The sequence below is a fragment of the Cyprinus carpio genome, chromosome A12 (genome assembly GCF_018340385.1).
Source record: "Cyprinus carpio isolate SPL01 chromosome A12, ASM1834038v1, whole genome shotgun sequence".
Taxonomy (NCBI): Eukaryota; Metazoa; Chordata; class Actinopteri; order Cypriniformes; family Cyprinidae; genus Cyprinus; species Cyprinus carpio.
In genome coordinates, this window is record NC_056583.1 from 15,214,211 (window position 1) to 15,235,552 (window position 21,342).

Genomic DNA, 21,342 nt, shown 5'->3' on the forward strand with positions numbered 1-21,342 from the left:
GCACCAGTGTGCCCTGTACAGAACATTAATGTAAAAACATTCAGTGTCTGCAGCACCAGTGTGCCCTGTACAGAACATTAATATGTAAAAACATTCAATGTCTGTAGCACCAGTGCTATATGCAAAAAAATAAAAAATAAAATACAATTAATGAATTAGTACTAGTACTTAATGGAAAAGATACTAGTATCTAAAAAATAAGTACTAATACCATGAAAAAAGATACTAGTACGGCTTATAGATTAAATGTTACAACTGCTTTCCATACTCTGTGCAGTTATCAGTGGCCAAGTGACATCCTCCTTGATTAAATACAATAGGATGACTCTGCTGCCCCCACATGTGTCTCTAGGAGACTGGGATAATACTATTCCTGAAAGTTACATAATAGTTTATCATAGTAGTTATCTACTACAATAATAATAGTGTAAAAGAAAGCTATTTTTGTTTAAAAAATTATTTACACACAATATTTTTTAAAAATAAAAAATGTTTATATTTAAATATAATTAAAAATAGTGTATTATTTAGTATTATATATTATTGCTATCATTACTATACAATATTTAAATTATATTTAAACACTTTTTTAATAAAAATAAATATTTTAATGTAATGTAATATAAAAAATTTAATATAAAATCAATATTTGTTTATAATATTACTTACAAAATATAAAGTAAGTTTAAATATAATAAAAAATAATACATATATACAACACAAGAAAGATTTGTGGCAATTTTTAATCGAAAAAAGCAAATCTTAAGAGTATTTTCATTTGAAATCTATCTTTCAGCAAGGGATTTTTAACAAATGTTGTTTCATTTTACAGTATTATTATTGTTTTTGTAGTAATTATAAGTATTATGTGTATATATACACATACATAATAATGACAAAAAAGTTGTTGTTTAGTCTTAAATTCAGAAGATTTATGGCAAAGTAAAAAAAAAGCACTTAGAAAAAATGTTAAGGGTATTTGCATTTGAAATATCTCTCTCAGCAAGACATGTTTAAAAATAATTAAAGCAATGAATAAACAGTTCTAGCAGAACATGTTTTACCATTGTATATATTACATAAGTCAATCCAGCTAGTTGGTACTATTAAATTAACCTCTAATTAAACTAAATTTTGTCTCAGATGACTTTAACATTCCCTTATATTTTTCTCACCATAAGCAATGAACCACCAAAAACGATGGTGTTGGATGCACTAATGGCCCAAGAGCGGCCACGGTTATGGGTCACATAAACCGTAGCACCCTTGCGCAGAGTCGTCATGTACGTAGAAAGATTCCCAACCGAGCTGGAGCCCTGAACATTGCTATGGGACATAGCCACCCAGTAATTATTTACAACCAGCCACAGATCAGTTGTCCCACTCCCCCGAGTCTGTGTGGAGAAGAAGAACTGATAGACACCAGAAACTGGAGCTCTAAATATCCCAGTACGAGTGTTGAAAGCCCCGCCTTGATTCACATACACTTTCCTGTACATAATCCTGTTCACTTTTCCTGAGATGCTGGCCGGGTAGGTGACAAAAAAATGGACGTTTACTTTCACTACAGGAAAGAAAATGCTGCATTATTTCCTCAAAAGGTAGATAACTGTAATAATAAGAACTACATTTCACAGTATTTAGTAATTTAAATACTGATAAAGAGAAATTACTCACTTCTCATTTTGTTTTTCTTACACATCCAGGTGATTTTGTCTCTGCTGATGCAAGACTCAGTTTTTCTGCACTTTCCACAGACAACTGTGTTAATATCTGAAAGGATGGTGTACAACAGTCAATAGCTTATATATAAATACCTAAAATTTCTCTGAAAATCCATGTACATCATATCTTACCTGCACAATATGCCATATGGCAAGCTACCGGTTTGACAAACTTGTAAACGTAGTAGTTTCCTCTACATGCTTTCACTTGAATGGGAGGAGATTTGAACATACAGCAGTTGTTTTTCCAGTTTCCACACACCTTACGGGTGACAACCCCATCTCGTATCCGGGGATGACCTCCGACGAGCCACAGTGGGGAGTGCGTGCCACACATTTCTTTCCTCACACACCTCTCAGGCATCTGAATGGGCTTCCCACGATAGAAGAGACGGTACCAGCCCTTCCACTGGACACGACGGTCACAAGCTACATTCTTGGTGGTGTAGTTTGTGGCTCTCCAGGCTTGGTCCAGTGCTGTATAGTGATTGCAGGGGTCAAAGGCCTTGTGACTGTCATCCTCACCAGAGCCTTCATCTCCATCTCCATCCTGAGTGAGGGTATACAGCAAATGGTTGCTGCCTATTAAAGACAGACATAAATAGTCCTTTTTTGAAGAAAAAAAAAATGGATGGTATGGTATAATTCATTGATACTCTCACATTTTCTATCCTTCACCTATTGAATAATTTTTTTCTAATTACTTATTTTTCTATTTATCCATTAATAGTAATTATTTTTAATCATTTTAAACTTAATTATAATATGTAATAACAATAATAATAATAATATTTTTTTCTTATTATGAATAAATAAATAAGTAAACAAACTTAAAGCATACAGGAATTTTCTTTCTTTCTTTCTTTCTTTCTTTCTTTATTTTTTTATTTTTTCAACTTTATAGTTTGCCATATTCTTTCTTTCTCTTTTTCTTTCTTTCTTCGTTTATCTTCTCTTTAAGAGCCCTGTATCAATAGGCTTTTGTGAACAGTATGGCAATGCCTACAACAAAACAATCATATTAGTTTCTGAAGAAAATCCTTTGTCTCACAGTAGGATAAATTTGGATAGATTGGGCCATATTATGACATTGAAATTTATATAATTGAACAATTAATCTGCATACTGTATATTATTCATTATATATTTCATTTTTTTAAAACTTTTGCTTGAAACTTTTAGTATGTCTAATACAATTTAACAGATAAAAATTATATCATTTCTTTCTATCTTTCTTTCTTTCTTTCTTTCTTTCTTTCTTTCTTTCTTTCTTTCTTTCTCAACCAGCAAAAAAATCTTGAATTATCGGCCTTATTTTTACCTGGCTCAAGGCTTCTTGCTTTCGTTTCATTACTGCTTGTTCATGTTTCAAGCTTTCCATCTCCTAAATAAATATAGAGAAAAAAAAATGCTCATACCGCTCTCCCATTAGAAACTGAAATGCTTAGGACACCAAAGCATTTTAAATTTAACAGTACCTTATACACAACAGCAAGTTGCTCCTGCAAAGGCTGGTCAACAATATTCCAAGCTCTGAATGTATACTGGAAGACAGTGCAATGAAATATCGTGAAATAACGTTATCTGCTACATTACACAGTTACTGTACAATAGAAATTATAATGTAAGAATGTTGTAAAATGTTGGTCTAATTTGTTTATAACATTATTATATTAACCGAATCAGTGCTTACTGAAATATCTCTGTTCGCAGTATCCGCTGCACAGACAACCAGCATGGCAAACACTTGAACACATAAGGAAAGCATCTAAAAGTGAGAGTAAAAAATTTCATCAGACTTTGTATTATTTATCTATATACATTAAAAAAAAAAAATATCAAAATAAAAAAAAAAATTACTTGAGATTTTAAGATAGGTTACTGTGATAAGTTGAGATAGGTTACTGTGTATGTGATTTGATTTTATAAAATGTTTTTTTTTTTTTTTTTTTTTTTGCAATTATAAACATTTGAAGCTTACCTTTCCACAAATAACAGATCTCCTTGCGTTATGCAAATCAGCTATATAGAATAGAGTTTATATACTGCACCATATAATGGGTGGACACTACTGCCATGCAAAAGGAAGTTGCTGGTTTGACTTTCACACCAATATTCTCTTTCATGAGACTCTTCACAAATAAGGTGCTAACATGCACATGAAAAATGGCCACAGGCGGTTTTTGAGCTCATGAGGTCAGCAAAAAAAATTGTGCAAAAATGTATTTGCATATGTATAGGCAAAATATTGAAATAAGTTGCATGAGTCAAACTTGTAGAATGTCAATGTAAAACACCACCAACAAAAAATGCATTAAAATATTTAAAAGGGATTAAGGTCAAGGCTAGGTTAGTACTAAACTGTGTTGTCTTTGTTTGAACTTTTGGAAAAGTTAATTAGCTTTTTATGATTGACTATGTTTTATTCATGAATTACCAAGTCAACCATTACTTACACTCACATTGCAATTTAACAAGTTACTTGACAGTTAGAATTATGCCGTTGCAAGTATCATTCAGAAACCACATGTTAAGTCAATGGTTAGAGCAAAAAAACCTATTCTTGCATTATCAGCAGAATAGTGACAAAGACTAAAAAGTACTGCTTTTTGTGCAAACACATGCATTATGCATTTTGTTTAAACATATTATCTTAAATAACACTTTAAATATGGCCTGCTTTGCTGTCTAATGTGTTAGTACAGATGAAATTACTTTCACATTTAAAAAGCAACAAAAAAAGTTTTCAAAATAACCAGCTGGGAGAAATACACCCATTGAGGAAGATTGTGTACTAATCTTGATTATTGAGCATTAATTTAAAAAAAAAAGAAAAAAAAAAGGATGCAGTAATATCTTGATATAAAGTTTTTCTCAATCGATTTGGTACATTTCTCCAAACTCAGGTAACTGCTCTCAAAACATTTAACACAGTGATCTGTACACTTTGTAATTGTCCTAAACAGACAGTAAATTCTCCTTCATTTCATACAAATTACAAATCAAAAGCATAATTTTCTCAAAACACTGTGTACAAAATTCCTTAATGTTATCACAGCAGTTCATACAGCCAACCAAATCTTTAATATATCAGGAAAAACATTTGCAGCTTTTTCATTGGTCTTCACAAAGATCACAAGCATTTTTATACCATTTTCAAAACACAACAAACAAAACTCTGTGAATTGTAAAATAGTCAGTTGCACACCTTATGTCCTCAGTTAACCCCAAATTGATATCTAATGAGTTATTAATCCACTTAACACAGAAAAAGCCAATTTCCTAATTATTCACACAGCTGTCTTACATAATTACAACAACTACAAAAGGGGAAGAGAAAAACAACAAAGAAGATGAATGAGGAGAAAAGACAATAAAAAGAAGAAGAATGAGCAGTGGAAAAGGAAGAGGTGTAAGAGTGAGAGGTGGTGGACAGGATAGAGGGAGAAGAAAAGGAAGAAGAGATGGAGAAAGAGCAAGAAGAGCTGAAGATGTAGGAGCAAGAGAAAGAAGAACTGAGGAGGTAAGTGAAAGAGAAAGAAGAGCTGAGGAGGTAGAGGAAAGAGGAGCTGAGGAGGGGAAAGCGAAAGAAGAGCTAAGGAGGTAGAGGAAAGAGGAGCTGAGGAGGTAGGAGAAAGAGGAGCTGAGGAGGAAAGAGAAAGAGGAGCTGAGAAGATAGAGGAGAAGAGATGGATAGATTGGAGGGCAATGGTATAGTGGAAAGAGAGAGTAGAAAATATAAGAGATGGACAGAGAGGAAGAGTGGCACAAGGTGTAAGAGGAGGGAGGAGAGGTAGAAGGATAGGGTACACGCATGTTTCAAATGAAATCAGAGCCACACTTATTGAACTTGACAAATCATGGTCTCTCACTGAGAGAAGCTGGGCAGAGAATTCAGCCCAATATAAACAGATCCACAGTGGCTTCAATTATCTTCACATTTCAGAGGGAAAACCGGTAAGAAACTATCATTCTACTTCTACAATGAGAGTCCACGTAGTCTTGTTTGACATAGGTCTAGATTTCTACAGTAAATGTTCCTGCTTGTCCAAACATTTTTCAGAATTGAAGTTGGAGAATATTCAGGTGGACGAACAAGACTTCTTTCAGTTGAACAAGAGCATGCCATTGTTGACATTGTGGTCCAGAACAACACCCTCCGCCTCAAAGAAATTCAGCAAAGAATAACACCGGACAATCAACTGTTCCACAATATCCACCAATGCAGTCTCTCCACAACTGATTGTGTTCTGAGGAGAAATGCAGTCCGAATGAAGCAAGTATACAAAGTGCCCTTTGAGAGGAACTCCGTTAGAGTGAAGGAGTTGCGATTCCAGTTTGTTCAAGTATGTGCAACCCAATTACTGCACTTTTACTGTCAACACAAAGATATATTTTTCCTGAATTAAGTATGTGTCCATAAACCTTTCCGTGCTACTGTAAGTGAAAAGATTTAGGCATATCTATGTATACTGCTGCTTCAAAGTGTGAACTCAAACTTCAGCAACAGTTATACAGTAGTATTGACCGTAATCAATGCCATTACTGTAAAACACTAACTTACTGTATTGTACCTTGTGTTCTTTTTACGCTAGAGAATATTGTAGTTGGATAGCAGTGCAACTCATTATGAGTACCTGTATATTGATGAAGCAGGCTTCAATCTTCACAAAAAAGAGGGAGAAATGTGATTGGCCATCGTGCTACAGTCAATGTCCCTGGACAACGAGGAGGCAACATCACTCTCTGTGCCACAATTTCTACAACTGGTGTTGTGGCACACAATGCTGTCTTGGGACCATACACAGCAAGGCTCCTACATTTTTTATTTTAATTTTTTTTTTTTTTTTTTAAACCTCCTCAATGAAATCCTCTTTCTGCAGGGTGATCAGGAGCAAATGGTGCGGAATTTTGTAGTTGTTTGGGACAATGTCCAATTCCACCATTCAGCACTAGTGGGTGATTCTCAAACCACTCTCGCACATCTCAGGGTGATGTTCCTTCCACCATATTCTCCTTTCCTGAATCCAACTGAGGAATTCTTCTCCCCTTGGAGATGGAAAGTACATGATTGCAACCCTTACGACCAAGTAAGTCTTCAAGCGATGGAAGAGGCCTGTGGAGATATTGGGGCACAAGGATGGATACAGCATTCAAGGCGTTTTTTCCCACGATGCATGACTCGTGAAAATATTTGCTGTGATGTTGATGAAATTCTCTGGCCAGATGTAATTGAGAAGCATTATCAATAAATTAATTGATTCAATGTTTTTTTTTTTTTTTTTTTTTTTGTGGGGTGACAACTCATTGTTATACACCTAAACTCCTCATTAAAGAATTTAACGAAAACATGTATTTTCATTTATTTCTTTGTGTATCTTCAGCTGAATTTATCAAATCAACACAGAACAAACTTTTAGTTTTGATGTTAATATTGAATTTTAATAAATGCATTACTAGAATAAAATGCTGTGTTTCATTGTGCAGTGAATACTTAACTGTTTCTCCAACATAAGAGTGTTTAGTTTACTGTGTTAACTGTTTTGAGAGCTGTTACGTGAGTTTGGAAAAATGTACCAAATCGACTGAGAAAAACTGTAAGTATTTGCAACACCGAAAGTCACCACTAGGTGGTGACCTCTAACCTATTTCAAAACTGAAAAATGGGAGTAATGAGTTTCACTGGTGGCTCAATACAGTTTTTCTCAGTCGTTTTGGTGGATTTCTCGAATCATCCTCAATATTTGCAAAGAATTATGTGCATTTCTCAAAACAATTCGTACAAACAGCACCACACACTGAATTACCTGCAAAAGCCTGTAACTTACTCAAAATCTTAAGTTCATCTCTCAAAAGCAAGTATTTGTCAATGAACATATCAGTGACATCAGAATGAAAGGTCATTGTGTCATCTTTCACAAACAAGATGTCAAAATGCTTAGTCATGTTGTCAATATAACAGTGCACTTTGTTAGTATTACCTGATGTAAACTATAGCAACATTTTGGATGACAGTTACTGTATTGAACAGTATGCCATATATCCATTTCAAAAGTACAAATTTATACATTACTGTATGTGGGATATTGATTGAAAGAGACTGGATAGAATTCCAAGTTACACTTTTACTAGTGGTCTGACAAAAAAACAAACAAACAAACAAAAAAACCCTTTACAATGTCATTGTGATATAGAAAAGGAAAAAGAAATATGGGCACAAAGATGAAAATAAAAAATAAGTCCATTGTCAGAATTTGTAACTCTTGTGTTGTCCTCTGTCTATACAGTATATGCTTTCCAACTGAAGATTCATGAGATGAACCTTTGAGCTACCAGAGAAATGGTTTATCATTGGTTGATCTACATTCTCTTCATTAGTCGAGATTCACTTGCACAATTCTTGCCAAATTTACGAAAAGTCTAATAATAATGTGTAAAAAAAGAAAAAAGTGCTTGCGAGTTTATGACAACTAGATGAACCATTTTGCATTTAAGGACTTATATAATGTACTAAAGACTAGATGTTTTGAGGGGTAAGACTATTGCACAGAAAACTATATAATACATTCTGAGCAACATGACATTAGCAACTGATAATGTAGGAAACCGCAGATAAATGTGCATAATCAATTGCATGAATGTACAAAAGCAATCACAACTTGTTCAAAAGAATGAGAAACTTTTTTTGATGTGTATAAATGACTAGATGATGTGGAGGTTGTACAAGTAGTTTTGAGAATTTCATTTCTGATTTGAGACATGCACCAATGTGACTGAGAAAAACTGTAAGTGAAACATTCAGAGAAATAGGTATAAAGATGTTGCTAAAGAGGGTCTCGGTACAAAAGCTAAAATGTACATTTTGTATCTTTTTTACCACTAAATGGTACATAATAGCACCTTAAAGGTAGAAATTAGTAACTTAAAATTACATATTAGTGCCTAAAGTGTACATACTAATACTTTTAGAAAGGATGCAGCCTAGTGACAGTTTTGTACCTTTTATTGTGAGTGTGTAGAGTTCTTTTAAATATACTGAATCCACTCTTATCTCATCTGGGTATATTAATGTAACATTGTGCTTTCTGTCTCATTCCTTAACTGTAAAAACCATGCCACACATCGTAATGTATTAAAGCATTTGGCAGTAACCTCAACTCTCACTGTCAACAGAGCAATGAGCAATTGTTTGTGTGATTAGATAAAACCAGTCCAGTCAGTACAATAGTCCACCCAGGAAAATTATGTTCATGTTTTGATGTAAAGCACAGGCCTCAGCCTTTTTTTACATAAGCAGGAGACATCAGTAAACAGCCCTGGGGAATGACAGGCATGACAGTATGAGAACAGCCGCCTGGAAAAAAAAAAAACAATTACAGCCTGTTGTGGACTGTGATATATGTTTGCATACATTACCCCACCCGGCAGACATGTGCACTCCCATCGTTTATGGCCTGCTTTGAGGGCTGTACTTTTCCTATCAAAGTTCCTGGAATTGCATATGGTTGCTCATTGCTGTTCTTGCACGTCTCTGTAGATTGTAGCATATGAGGGTTCAGTCTTTAACAGCTATGTTACAGGGCACTCTATGGAGGGAAGCCACCTGTTTGAGGTTTTTGTATGTGTGTGTTTGTGTGTTTCTTTTAATGCTTAGATAATCATGCACCTGTGTGGGTGTATATATATATAATATAATATTTGTGTCCACAGCTTTAATTGCCTTTTATATATATATATATATATATATATATATATATATATATATATATATATATATATATATATATAAGGCAATTAAAGCTGTGGACACAAATATTATAAGCAAATATCGAGAAAATTTCAGAAAGGTTAATAAAATTAATATTTACTCACCCTCATGTTGCTCCAAACCAGTACAACTTTCTCTTAAAAGAAGATAATTTAAGTAATGTCTCAAATGTTTTTGTTCTTCCAATGAAAGTCAGTTGGGGCCAAAACAACATCAGACTTTTCTTTGTATGGACAAAACACTGAGACATTTTTGAAAATATCTTCTTTTGTTTTAAATTATAGGCTTAGAATGATATGAGTGAGAGTAAAGGCCTGTTCTGACCAAAAACAGTAACTATATTCCCCACCAACAGATGATTCTATTTATTATATTATAGTTTTAGTACATTATATCAAATTATTTAAAGTCTGGTGGATTTTAATTGGCTGTTTTTTTTTTTTTCCTTTTTTTTTTTTTGTTCATCTGTTATAAAAAATTGTTGTTATGTTGTTTATTATAGTAGTTTATTATAAAACTAGAAGACGATCATAATTATAACAAAAATTTGAAGGTTCTTCAAATTGATCCTGATGTTATTTTCACATTCAGCAGGAAGCAAATTTGTTCTATAACTGCACATCTGACCTTCATTTACTGCATGACAAATATGCCAAGTTCATTGTTCCTTTCAGGCTTGTTGTTCCATTCATGCCTCTCATTGTTGCCCAGTAACCTCACTTTCCATATAACCTCTGACCTCAAGTGGTTTGTTGTGTACTATGAAATGTAACCTTTGCCTTACTGGGCAAAGGACCAATGTGTAGTATCTCGAGCCACACCTGTCAATCATCTTTGTCCTCTCTACAATCCAGCCTTGCTATAAAAAACATCAGTAAAAAACATGCTTGAAAATGTATGCATCCTCAGGCCATTGAACATGTAGATCATGTTTGTTCATCAGAACAGATTTAAAGAAATTTAGCATTAGATCACTTGCACAGCAGTAGATCCTTTTTAGTGAATGTGTGCATTACTATGATCCACAAGTTATCCACATGACTCCAGTCCATATGTTATTATCTTGAGAAACAAAAAGTTGGGTGTTTGTAAGGAATAACACATTATTAAGGCGTTTTAACTTTAAACCGATGCTTTTTGCCAAAATATAAGTCCTTAATCCATGATCCTTAACGCTTCCAGTGAAAAAGTTGTTTTTGAAGTGCATATTTCTCCTGATTCAGATGAGACTTTTTCCACCGGAGAAAGAAATGTTATGGATATAGGCCAGAAGCAAACAGTTTGCAGTTATAAATGTCTTGATGATTTGTTTCTTACAAATGCGTATCTTTTTGCTTCACAAGACGTTAATTGATGGACTGGAGTCATGTGAATTACTTGTGGATTATTGTGATGTTTTAAGCTGTTCTGAACTCTCGTTCTGATGGCACCCATTCACTGCAGAGGATCCAATGGCAATTAAGTTATGTAATTTCTCCAAATCTGCTCTGAAGAAGAAACTCTTCTACATCTCGAATTGCCTGAAGGTGAGTACATTTTCAGCAGATTTTAATTTTCAGTTGAGCTAGGGGCAGTTGCGGCCTAATGGTTAGAGTTGCACTTATCACCCAAAGTCACGGGTTTGAGTCTCAGGGCAGGCAGGATTTTCGGTGGGGGAGTAAACAACCAGCACTCCCTTCCACCCTCAATGCCACAACTGAGGTAAGACCCTTGCGCAAGGCAGCAAAGCCCCAACTGCTCCCCGGGGGAATATGTGTGTGTGTGTGTTCACTACTGTGAGTGCACTAGGATGGGTTAAATACAGAGCACAAATTCCAAGTATGTGTCACCATACTTGGCCACATGTCACTTCATTCATTCATTCAACTGTTCGTTTAACTCATAAATGACTACACTGCAGTGTAAATTTCTCAAAAATTGTGTTTATTTCCATTCTGTACACATCACTTGCTTAACATGACAAACTTACAAAAATAAAGTTTAGATTTTCAAGGGTACACGAGAAAAACAAAAATATAAATACACAAAATATGGTCCTTACATGTAAGGTTGTATGGTGCAAGTTCAAAACAGATAGTTGGTTTAATACAGACAGGCATGCTCTCAAATGAGACGGCTTAAAATTAGAAGCTCTGATTTCATGCTGCATAATATTCACAGAGAACTAGTGGCCAAAGGCCCACAAAACTGAAAAAGCCAACGTCAGTCAATGAGGTATCTAAAATGCTTCCGCATGTTTAAGAATAAATATGCACAAAACACTGTATTTGAAATGCTCGGTGCATATAAGTTATAAGTGTTTCAAGTTTAAATCAATGAGATTACTGGTACATTCTAACTGCATCTAAACACATTTACATCTATGATCTCCTTCTAGTGCCTTAAACTGTACTATAAGGAAAATGCCAGAGAACAAATTGACATATTTGGCCACGCACTAATACAGACACAATTATGGCCTCTAGTGATCTCTTTCTCTTCTGGCCATCCTGAATAAGAATACTCCTACAGCAGCAATCAAAGTCATGTTGTGTTCCTGGATTTCAGCATTACTAATGCAGTGCAACATTACTTTAACATAAATGATTTAATATCATTTAACATCATTTTTGCATATTGGTTTTTATTACTCCATCTTGGTCCTTGATCCCTGAATTCATGTGTTCTTAAGTTTCTTGGCACAAGCCTGTTGTTACGTGCTGGTTCAACTAGTCTAGATGGCCCTTTCCTCATATGCAGTGAGCAGGACCTCAGTTAATTGTCCATATGTCTCACTTCTTCACACTGGAACTTCCACTTAACAGTCTTCCAAAGGAAGAGCGGTTCAGGGCAGATTAACTTGGCACTTTGTCAAACTTCATATGAGTCAGTAAGGTTTGCAGTTAACACTGTGACAGAGCCTAGTTTCTCAAACCAAAAAAAAAAAAACAACTAATGAAACAGTCATGGTTCAGAGGAAAACGATATCTAAGGTATTGATGAGAGACTATGTGGCTTCACAGTGAGAGGTGAGTTGGGGCTCGGCCATGTAGTCACTATGGCCAACCCCGTTCACTCATGTCAGTCGGTCATAGAACTGTCCTATATCCTTCCTGGAGGCTGCTCCTTTTCACTTGGCCAGTCTGAACACGGCCAGATCCAGAGGTTCTCGACTAGGGACACACCAGTCATCTGCCCCCTGCGTGACTTCATAGTTCCGTCGAGCTGTCTTATTAAACACTGGGAGTCTCTCGACTGAGTCCGTAGATAAAGCCTGAGAGGAAAAAGACATGATGTCATCATTAGAACACAATGCAAAATATTCTCTCATTTACAACCAGTTTCCAGCGTTTTTAAAACGTAAAAAAAAATGTGTTCCGAAGACTTTCAAGGAAGAAACGTTAGTCAGGGTGGCACCATGTTTAATTTGTGACAGGAATGGAAACAAGGCTGTAAGGGGCAGAAGCGTTAAGTGGATTGTACTGTTGTTTAACAACATGCGATTGTTCAGCTGATGAATCATCTTTCTGAGAATAACTTTCAGTAGAAAAGAACTCCACAAAACAGTTATGACAGTTGTGAGTTGTGAAAATTACATGATTGTGGACCTTTATACAGTGCATGCCATTGTAAAGATTGTGAGTTTATCCCTTTCGGCCTTGTTTTCATCTTTGTAAAATTCAATATGGCACACAACCTGACTAAGGTCTATGGTTCCAAATCTGCCAATAGTGTTGTTCCAAACCTGCCAATGGGATAAAACAACACTGGACCCCCACTTATTTCTACTGCATGGACAAAATGAGTTGAAACATTCTTCAAAATATCTTCTTTTATGTCCCACAAAAGAAAGAAAGTCATGCAGGTTTGGAACGACATAAAAAATGGAATGACGTAAATGACAGAATTTAAATTTCTGGGGAAAAAAATAAAATACAGAAATTTCTATTTTCATTTTTGGGTGAACTAACCCAATGAAGTAGGGTTAATATGTACCTTCAGGTGAATAACTGCATCAGTGCCATGGCCCTCCATAGAGTAAAGCTGAAGATCACCCTGGAAGTACTTGGCATAGAGTCGAGAAATGGGCAACCCATAACCAAACCCAGCCTGTAGAGAAAAGGTGGCCAATTTTATAAAGAGGCAGTGTTACAAATACCATTGAGATATTACTGTTATTAATATATCTATCTATCTATCTATATCTATATCTATATATATATATATATATATATATATATATATATATATATATATATATATATATATATATATATATTTATTTTTTTTTCAGTTATTATTTTACTTTTAGTTAAAGTTTTACTAATTTTGTTGTGCTTGTCATTTTTTATTAGTTATGACACCTTTTTGTAAAATAGCTGAAAAAAAAAGGTTTTTTATAATTATTTCAGTTAATGCTTATTTTATTTCAAGTAACAAAAAAGTTTTTATGATTTTAGTTTTAGTTAAATACAATAACCCTGTAAAGTGGACACTTTAAAATGATGTACTTTGCAATCCTATTTGTATTTAATGTGTAATGCAGTGAAGTCTCACCAGGGGAGCCCTTTGCTTATCATCCATCTGAGGTTTTGGTGCCGTAGAGTACATGTAACTGAAGAGATTCTCCATCTTCCTGAAAGGAACTCCACCACCTCGGTCACTCATCTACAAAGACATAGATGGCATTGTTAGAGTAAAAAAAAAAAAAAAAAAAAATGAGAAAGACTAAATTAGGGAACAAACAGAAAAAAAGGGTTATCAGTGAGGGGGCGAGATGCCAGACAGACAGACAGGCACTAGCCGTGACTCTGACCCCTGATCACGACTGGTTAGCATGTGAAGGACTATCAGCATAGTCAAGGTAACCAAACAACAAGGCCAGTCTGCTCTCATGTACTATGTTATGCAACAGCAGGTGTTTCACTGATGGGAAAATGACTGAAGGCTCTGGTCACATCAGACTAGAATCACAGGAACAACCATAAGGTAAAAATGACAATTAAATGATTATAATAATTAAAATAATAATAATAATTTAGGAGCAATAAATATTCAGGGATATATCTCACCACAAAATTTTAAATTTAAATGTAAAAAATAATTAAGCTTTTATTACAATTAAACACATATACTCAATCATCACTGCAACAAAATTAAAATCTCATTATTGTAATCTAAAATATATATATTTTTTTAAATATAAATGCTAAAAAAAAATTTAAATTAAGTTTGCAATTTTATAGTACTAACAAGAATCATAATCAATCATTTAAAATAATTTTAAATTAAACCAAAAACTCAAAATTAAAAATGCAAGAATGAAAATTCACTGGAAAAAGTGCATAATTGCCATGAAAATGTCTAAAATTTTGTTTTAGCACAACATACTGCAATAATGCTTCTGTGAACAAATCATTCCAGTCTTTCAAATTAATATCACCTTGATAGTGAGGTCCTCTCCTCCTATACCCACCATAACTTGAATGGGTGGAAAATTACAGCCTTCTTTATGGTTCTCAATGGTCGCCCTCATTGCATTCTGGGGAAAGAAGCATATCGTCATGACAACATCACACTTGCCTTAAATAAACAGCATTGTTTCAGGACAGAAATATGAGATGGGCTACAGCTCACCTTGAACAGTTCAAATAGCATATGGTACAGATGGGAAGGCACATACACTATGTTAATCGGCTGGTTCCTGTTATTAGCTGTAAATAGAAGAACACAGTCACAGTGTCAATATTATCCATAGCTGCTAAAACATATTATCACTGCTAAGCTCAAAGAGAACCAACAGATGGAACACATTTAGTATCAGGTATCTTGCTCAGCCTATAACTTGTGACTATCTATGCTAGCTATTCCTGTTCTTACTGTTAAGTTCTTGAAGCACCAGGTCAGGTGAGCTGAGGTAGTACTGATCACACCGCATCTTGGCACTTTCATAAGCGTCTACAGTACATGACAAAAAAGAAAGGGATGATGACAATATTTTTAGAAACATGTATGTGTATTAACTAAACAAATGGGTCACTGATTTTGAGAAGCACATCTGCAACAATCTCCCACTCTACATGTTTGTGGTTTCATCAGATTGAAAGTAGATAGATTTTGCATACTATACCTTTAACAACTTCTGCCACCTGACAATGAGGGTCTATACTGCCAATGGTATTAGGGTGAACTGGATTTGTGGCACCATCAAATACAAGAGCTGAAAAATCAGATAAAACAACATAAATACAAGCAACTTCAGAAACAGGAATTATTATTTGGTCTGAAAATTATGCTTACTGTGCTGGTTGATGAGCATTCGGATTGATATCCGACTCAAGTAGAAACGGTCCAGGAAATACTGAATATTCTGATTAGTGACTGGATCTTGACCAAATACTTCTTTATATTCAATCACACCCTGGGCCATAGTGGGTACAACATCATTGTGCCTGTTTCGGATGTTGACCAGAGCATTCACAAACCTGTGTGCATATTCAAGAGTGTTAAAATGTGCAATGAACAATGAAGAACATATCTGGGTCATATTTGACCCCAAATTTAAAAGGAAATAAATAAAAAGTATTTAAGTAAGAAACAACTTAAGAAGTTTGACTACAAAGGCTATTTTTACATGTAACAATGTATGACAACATCTTCAATTCTCAATTTAAAGGGGTCATGAACTGAGAAATCAAATATTGACATATAAGAGGTCATTGTACTTTAAAAACATCCTGTATGTTTCCGAACTCAAAACTTTCTCATTAGTCTAAAAGCAGCTAATATTGAAGCCAATCTGCCAAAAAGACAGGTTGTGAAATGTGCCACTTTATGACGTAAAAGTGTGGCTTAACCCCGCTTCCGCATAAGAAAATCAACGCCTGCTTCTACATCACTGCCTGTTTAGCCCTGCCCACCAATTTGTGTATTTAGTGGGTAAATAATGAGAGAGGCAAACGCAGGTCTACGCAGAAACCACACCATAAACATGGCTCATAAGACAACAAGACGCTGTGCAGTGCCGCATCAGTAAGAACTGGTCCTATGTTCACTTCATTTTACCGCATATTCATTAACGAACAAGGCACAATTCGACACAGGATTTTCAGAAAGATTGAAACTAAAAGACCATGCCGTGCCGAGTATATTGGATCTAACAGTAATGTCACACCACAAAAGTGTGAGTAGCTGTTTTTATTATGTGGTCACTATTGCTTTGTCTGTTATTATAAATCGTTTGATATGTACTGAGTATTTATGTGTTTTTAATGAGTGAGTGAGTGACGTGACATTCAGCCAAGTATGGTGACCCATACTCAGAATTCGTGCTCTGCATTTAACCCATCCGAAGTGCACACACACAGAGCAGTGAACACACACACACACTGTGAACACACACCTGGAGCAGTGGGCAGCCATTTTTATGCTGCGGCGCCCGGGGAGCAGTTGGGGGTTCGATGCCTTGCTCAAGGCCACCTAAGTCAGCCAATCATACCAATGGGTGTTTACTTCAGAGACTACAATCTGTCACGGCTTCTAACAGAGCGTTCCGATGAGGGGGGTCAAAACAGGACAGAAAATAGCCTATTACTTCTAAATGATAACATTATAAGTGGACCTCAGAGAACAGTACAAAATAAAAAAAACAAAGGCAGTTCATGACCCCTTTAATAATAAAAAACCCTAAAAGTTATCAATGATGCATTATACTAATGGGATTTTTTTTGTAGGAAATGTGCTTAATTGCCATGAAAATAACAGCACACACACACAAAAAAAAAAAAAAAAAAAAAAAATATATATATATATATATATATATATATAATTTTTTGGTTTTCTTTTGATGTTGAGGTCAAATGTAAAATGTGCCTGTTTTACTTTTGTTGTTATTGTTTTTTTTTTTTTCATGAAATTTACCCATTTAATTTCTACTTACTCTTCTAAAATACTTTGGTCATCTGGACTTTTCTCCAAGAATTCCAAGATCTCCATCAAACTCTGTACATACCTTAGCAAACAAACAAAAGTGTCATTGAATTTGTGAAGAAATTTAATAATATTAAAACAAATTAAACTCTATGTGAGCACTGTATTCAGGTGAAAATATGTTTATCCAGTGTTTTCAGAACATTGACTCTTCTTGCCACAGCAACGTCATATAATTTCTGCAAATGTCCCTCACACTTTAAACACGTTCTGATATCAACTAAATACATAAATATACAGTATATAAATAGCAAAACTGAGATTTTGGAAAAGATGGATGGTAAACGAAACTCACCAGCTTTGAACCATTTGTACAGAAGGAGTGGCAAGTAATCTTTTAGGGAGCAAGTTGATCTCTTTCATGATGTTTGACAGACGCACGGGCAGCTCTTGTCTCAGGAAAACAAAAGACGTTTTCTCACACGCGTTGGTAGAACCTGAACGAAGACAACATGTAAGAAATTAATATGGCACTTTGGTAAACGGACGCGACATAAGTGTTCTAAATATTCATTATTATCATTGTATGGGTTTGGGACTAAAATGTATGCACATTGCTCATAAATAATGCAATTAAACTGTCGAATACAGGTGCATAAACATCGCAGTGATTGTAAACATGCCAACAGCGGTTAAATGACGCAACACTGCGCCTATGGACAGTATGATGGGAATTCCGAGTCATTTCCTTTTAATCGGTTCTTTCGAACAGTTCATTTTAAAGAACCATTTCAAAAAAACGATTGAGCCATAAAGTCATTCGTTTCTGACGTGCTGTAAAAAGTTCTAAAACTAGTACGTTTTATGTTAAGCCTTTCTGCTGTTAACCTTTTTAAGTAATTACTATCCGCTCAGTTCAGGTTCAAAATATATAGTTCAAATTTATAGTTCAGACAGAGTCATAAAGAAAGTCACTGAAAAGATCCGAATCAAAGAACAATTTGTTCCCGAATCGGACATAGCTGCACACAGCTGTTAGAACAGTACCAAATAATTTCTGCATCAAGCAGATTTAAATAACACGCAATGCGGTTACATCGTCATGCACGTAATCATACACGTAGTATAGTGCAAAATAATAATATAAAGTTGCATTTTAACAACCGTCTTTCTGCATCTAACCACACACCACTTTCATGGGCAATAAACAGCGTTTAAATGAAGATATTCCTTATCAGTCTAGGAATACATACGATTTTATAAATGCAGAAAGAACACTCACCAAAATCCAAGAACTGTTTCATGGAAAGTGGAGAAGGGGAAAATTTCGAGAAGTGTTCAATGTGTTGAGGCGCACTGGCCAATGAAGCATTCTTCATTATAAACCTGACGAACTTCATTTCGATGACTGGGTCGAAACCGAGATATAACAGATATATGAGGTGCAGAGATCCAGGTTTTTCAACAGCCACAGTGTTTATAATACATGTCATGTACTGCTATGTAGGCTATATGATGCAGCTGTTGTTCCAAGAACACTCAACAGCCAATCATAGCACGAGGTTCCTATTACTAATACAGATCCGTCCAATAGCATGTGGAGGCGGGGCCACGTGCTGCTCAGGGCCCTATAAATATAAGGATTCATTCAGAGTCATAAACACGTGTGTATTATTGACCACTGTGTGGTTTGCGTCCTGACAGAGTAGGCCTGTTCCGTCCAAAAATGTGATGATCATTATGAAAATCATTACAGCTAAATGAATATCAGAATGGCAAGTATTGCATTAATAATAATGTAGGCTACTTATTAATTTTAGGTCACTATACAAAATCTCTAAAATTGAAAAATTGAGTTTAATTACTGCTTTCATCTTTAGGTTAAACAAGTGCAAAATTTACAACCTGCTGTAATAAATTAATAACACTTTTGCCAAGTCATTTGAATTTGATCAAATGAAATTAAACATTTCATTTAGAAATTAAATTAAAATGAAGTTAAACTTAAACTAAATCTATGGGGAAAAAGTTATTAGCCTATATCCTGTGATGAGAATATTTTTAAAATGTGACTTTAGAAATTCAGTTTAACCTCTTTTGAACTTTATTTGACCCCACTGATCTTTTTCAGGACATTGGGACAAATCCATGATGTGCATTATCTCCCTGTTTTTTAATGGTCAATTTGTGGTTGAGGAGATTATGTTCTATGTAAAACTAACATGCCAAATCCATTCTTGCATAACAAGGAGTCTCGATAAGAGTCAATTCAGTCATGCATATTTCAGTCTCTCTTTCCAGCCAACAGTCATCATGAGCAAATCAGATATGTGTTTATTTGTTATGGGTTGTGTGCTTAGATGTACGTTTATTTTTTTATGTGCATCTTTAAAAATGTATAAACTGAGATTAGACAGTATATTTCCATATGCATTCAGTATAATTATGGGTTGTGCAGTGCCTCTCATCAGATGATTTCTCACAATGGAGACCTAGATAAATCAATATGTAGCGACTCTTACCATGATTAAATCATTACGAATAACGATTCTCATATGTTCAAATATTCAGCTCAACGCTAGTGAACAACTGCGCCACCTTGTGGCCAGCTTGGTCATCTTTTCAACATTTCACCACCGTTAAAAGCGGACTAAATCTGTTATTTTAGAGCATTTTATTTGTGATGTTTCTGTTTGGGGACTCACGCACAAAAAAAATATTTTAATGTTAAAACAATGACTATTAAAACACTTTATGTTGCCATAAACAGTTTTTATTTGGCCCTATAGTTTTGAAACACATGGTTATTCTGTACTGTGTTAAATAAAAGAATCAGATAAGTTGTAGTAAATTTGCTGTAAACTTTATCTAAACTCCAAAGTATTCTGTCTGTGCAGTAGTGATTGTAGAGCCATTAAGACCTGAGGACCTGGGAAGAAGAAAACATGTCCAGTGGAAATTCTGTTTGGTTAGACACGGGCCATTGATGTGCTGTCTTGTACCTTCATTGAATGGAACAGCTTGGAGCCAAATGTCATGATCGCTCTCAGGCCATTCATTTTCATTAGCTGTTTTCCTGCCAAGTAGTAATATTTGACAACGGAATCCACATAAATCCATTAAAATTACTTATAAATCCAGATTTTATATCCAAAATCTTCTGTATTTTAATATAGAATTATATGATAACCACTGTAATTCTAAAGATTTTAACTTTATAACATTGCAAAAGTTTTCCATTTAAAAAGTTACAGTACTTTGGTATGTACTCTCGCTGACCCCTGCCATGAACCATGAATAAATGCAACAAATTCTCTGATTGGTTCTCTGCACCTTGCGACCAGTTTTGGATTCACTCACACCAGAGTTATGTGAGTGAAACAGAATAAAAGAAGAGAGAGGAAAAGGTTTTTTGGGCCCTGAGTCCAAATATGCATAATTCCCACACAGAGTAAGCAAAGAGAAGTGTGTCAAATAAGTAGAATGAGTGAATACACAGAGTATTTATGAAGGCAAACAATACAGATGTATATACCAACTCTCAGAATACAAAACTGCCACTGGGTTGGTAACCTTTCAAAAGTATTATGTACACTTTAGGTACTAATATACAGTATATACATGCTTTTATACTGAATATGTGGCACAATCAATCACAGTTATGCAAAGCTCATGTATGTGTGATATTAGTTTTTTTTTTCAACTGCATTTTTCAACAGTGTTCTTGTAGGGGTCAAGCTAATCCCAAACTAAACAATTTCTTTAATAATGCTTTTCTTTGTGTAAAAAGGTTACAGCTTTATGAATATAACTAGGTTTAATTAGATAATGATAATATTTTAAAAGGGAAAATATCAGGAATATATTCTATTATAATGATTATGATTAGTGTTATCCTTATGAAACAAAAACATATAGCAGTATACTGAAAAATATAATGCG

At 34.8% G+C, this 21,342-nt stretch overlaps 2 protein-coding genes across 2 annotated transcripts; both read right to left on the minus strand.

Moving 5' to 3' along the window:
• Positions 1-910: 910 nt before the first annotated feature.
• On the minus strand, positions 911-2,367 carry LOC109099609 (uromodulin-like; the record flags this gene model as incomplete). The annotated part of the gene is made up of 3 exons (XM_019113119.2): positions 911-1,564; positions 1,678-1,773; positions 1,857-2,367. Coding segments are annotated over 3 exons (1,011 nt in total), but the record flags the coding sequence as incomplete, so codon positions are not given.
• A 9,027-nt stretch (positions 2,368-11,394) lies between these two features.
• On the minus strand, positions 11,395-18,920 carry LOC109099610 (pyruvate dehydrogenase (acetyl-transferring) kinase isozyme 2, mitochondrial-like). Its single transcript, XM_042767781.1, has 11 exons — positions 18,683-18,920; positions 17,756-17,897; positions 17,411-17,482; positions 15,772-15,956; positions 15,602-15,691; positions 15,352-15,429; positions 15,109-15,185; positions 14,915-15,013; positions 14,029-14,139; positions 13,468-13,581; positions 11,395-12,745 (listed from the first exon to the last, which is right to left on the minus strand). The coding sequence occupies exons 1-11, from the start codon at positions 18,891-18,893 to the stop codon at positions 12,602-12,604; spliced, it is 1,323 nt and encodes a 440-aa protein (XP_042623715.1). The 5' UTR covers positions 18,894-18,920; the 3' UTR covers positions 11,395-12,601.
• Positions 18,921-21,342: the final 2,422 nt, after the last annotated feature.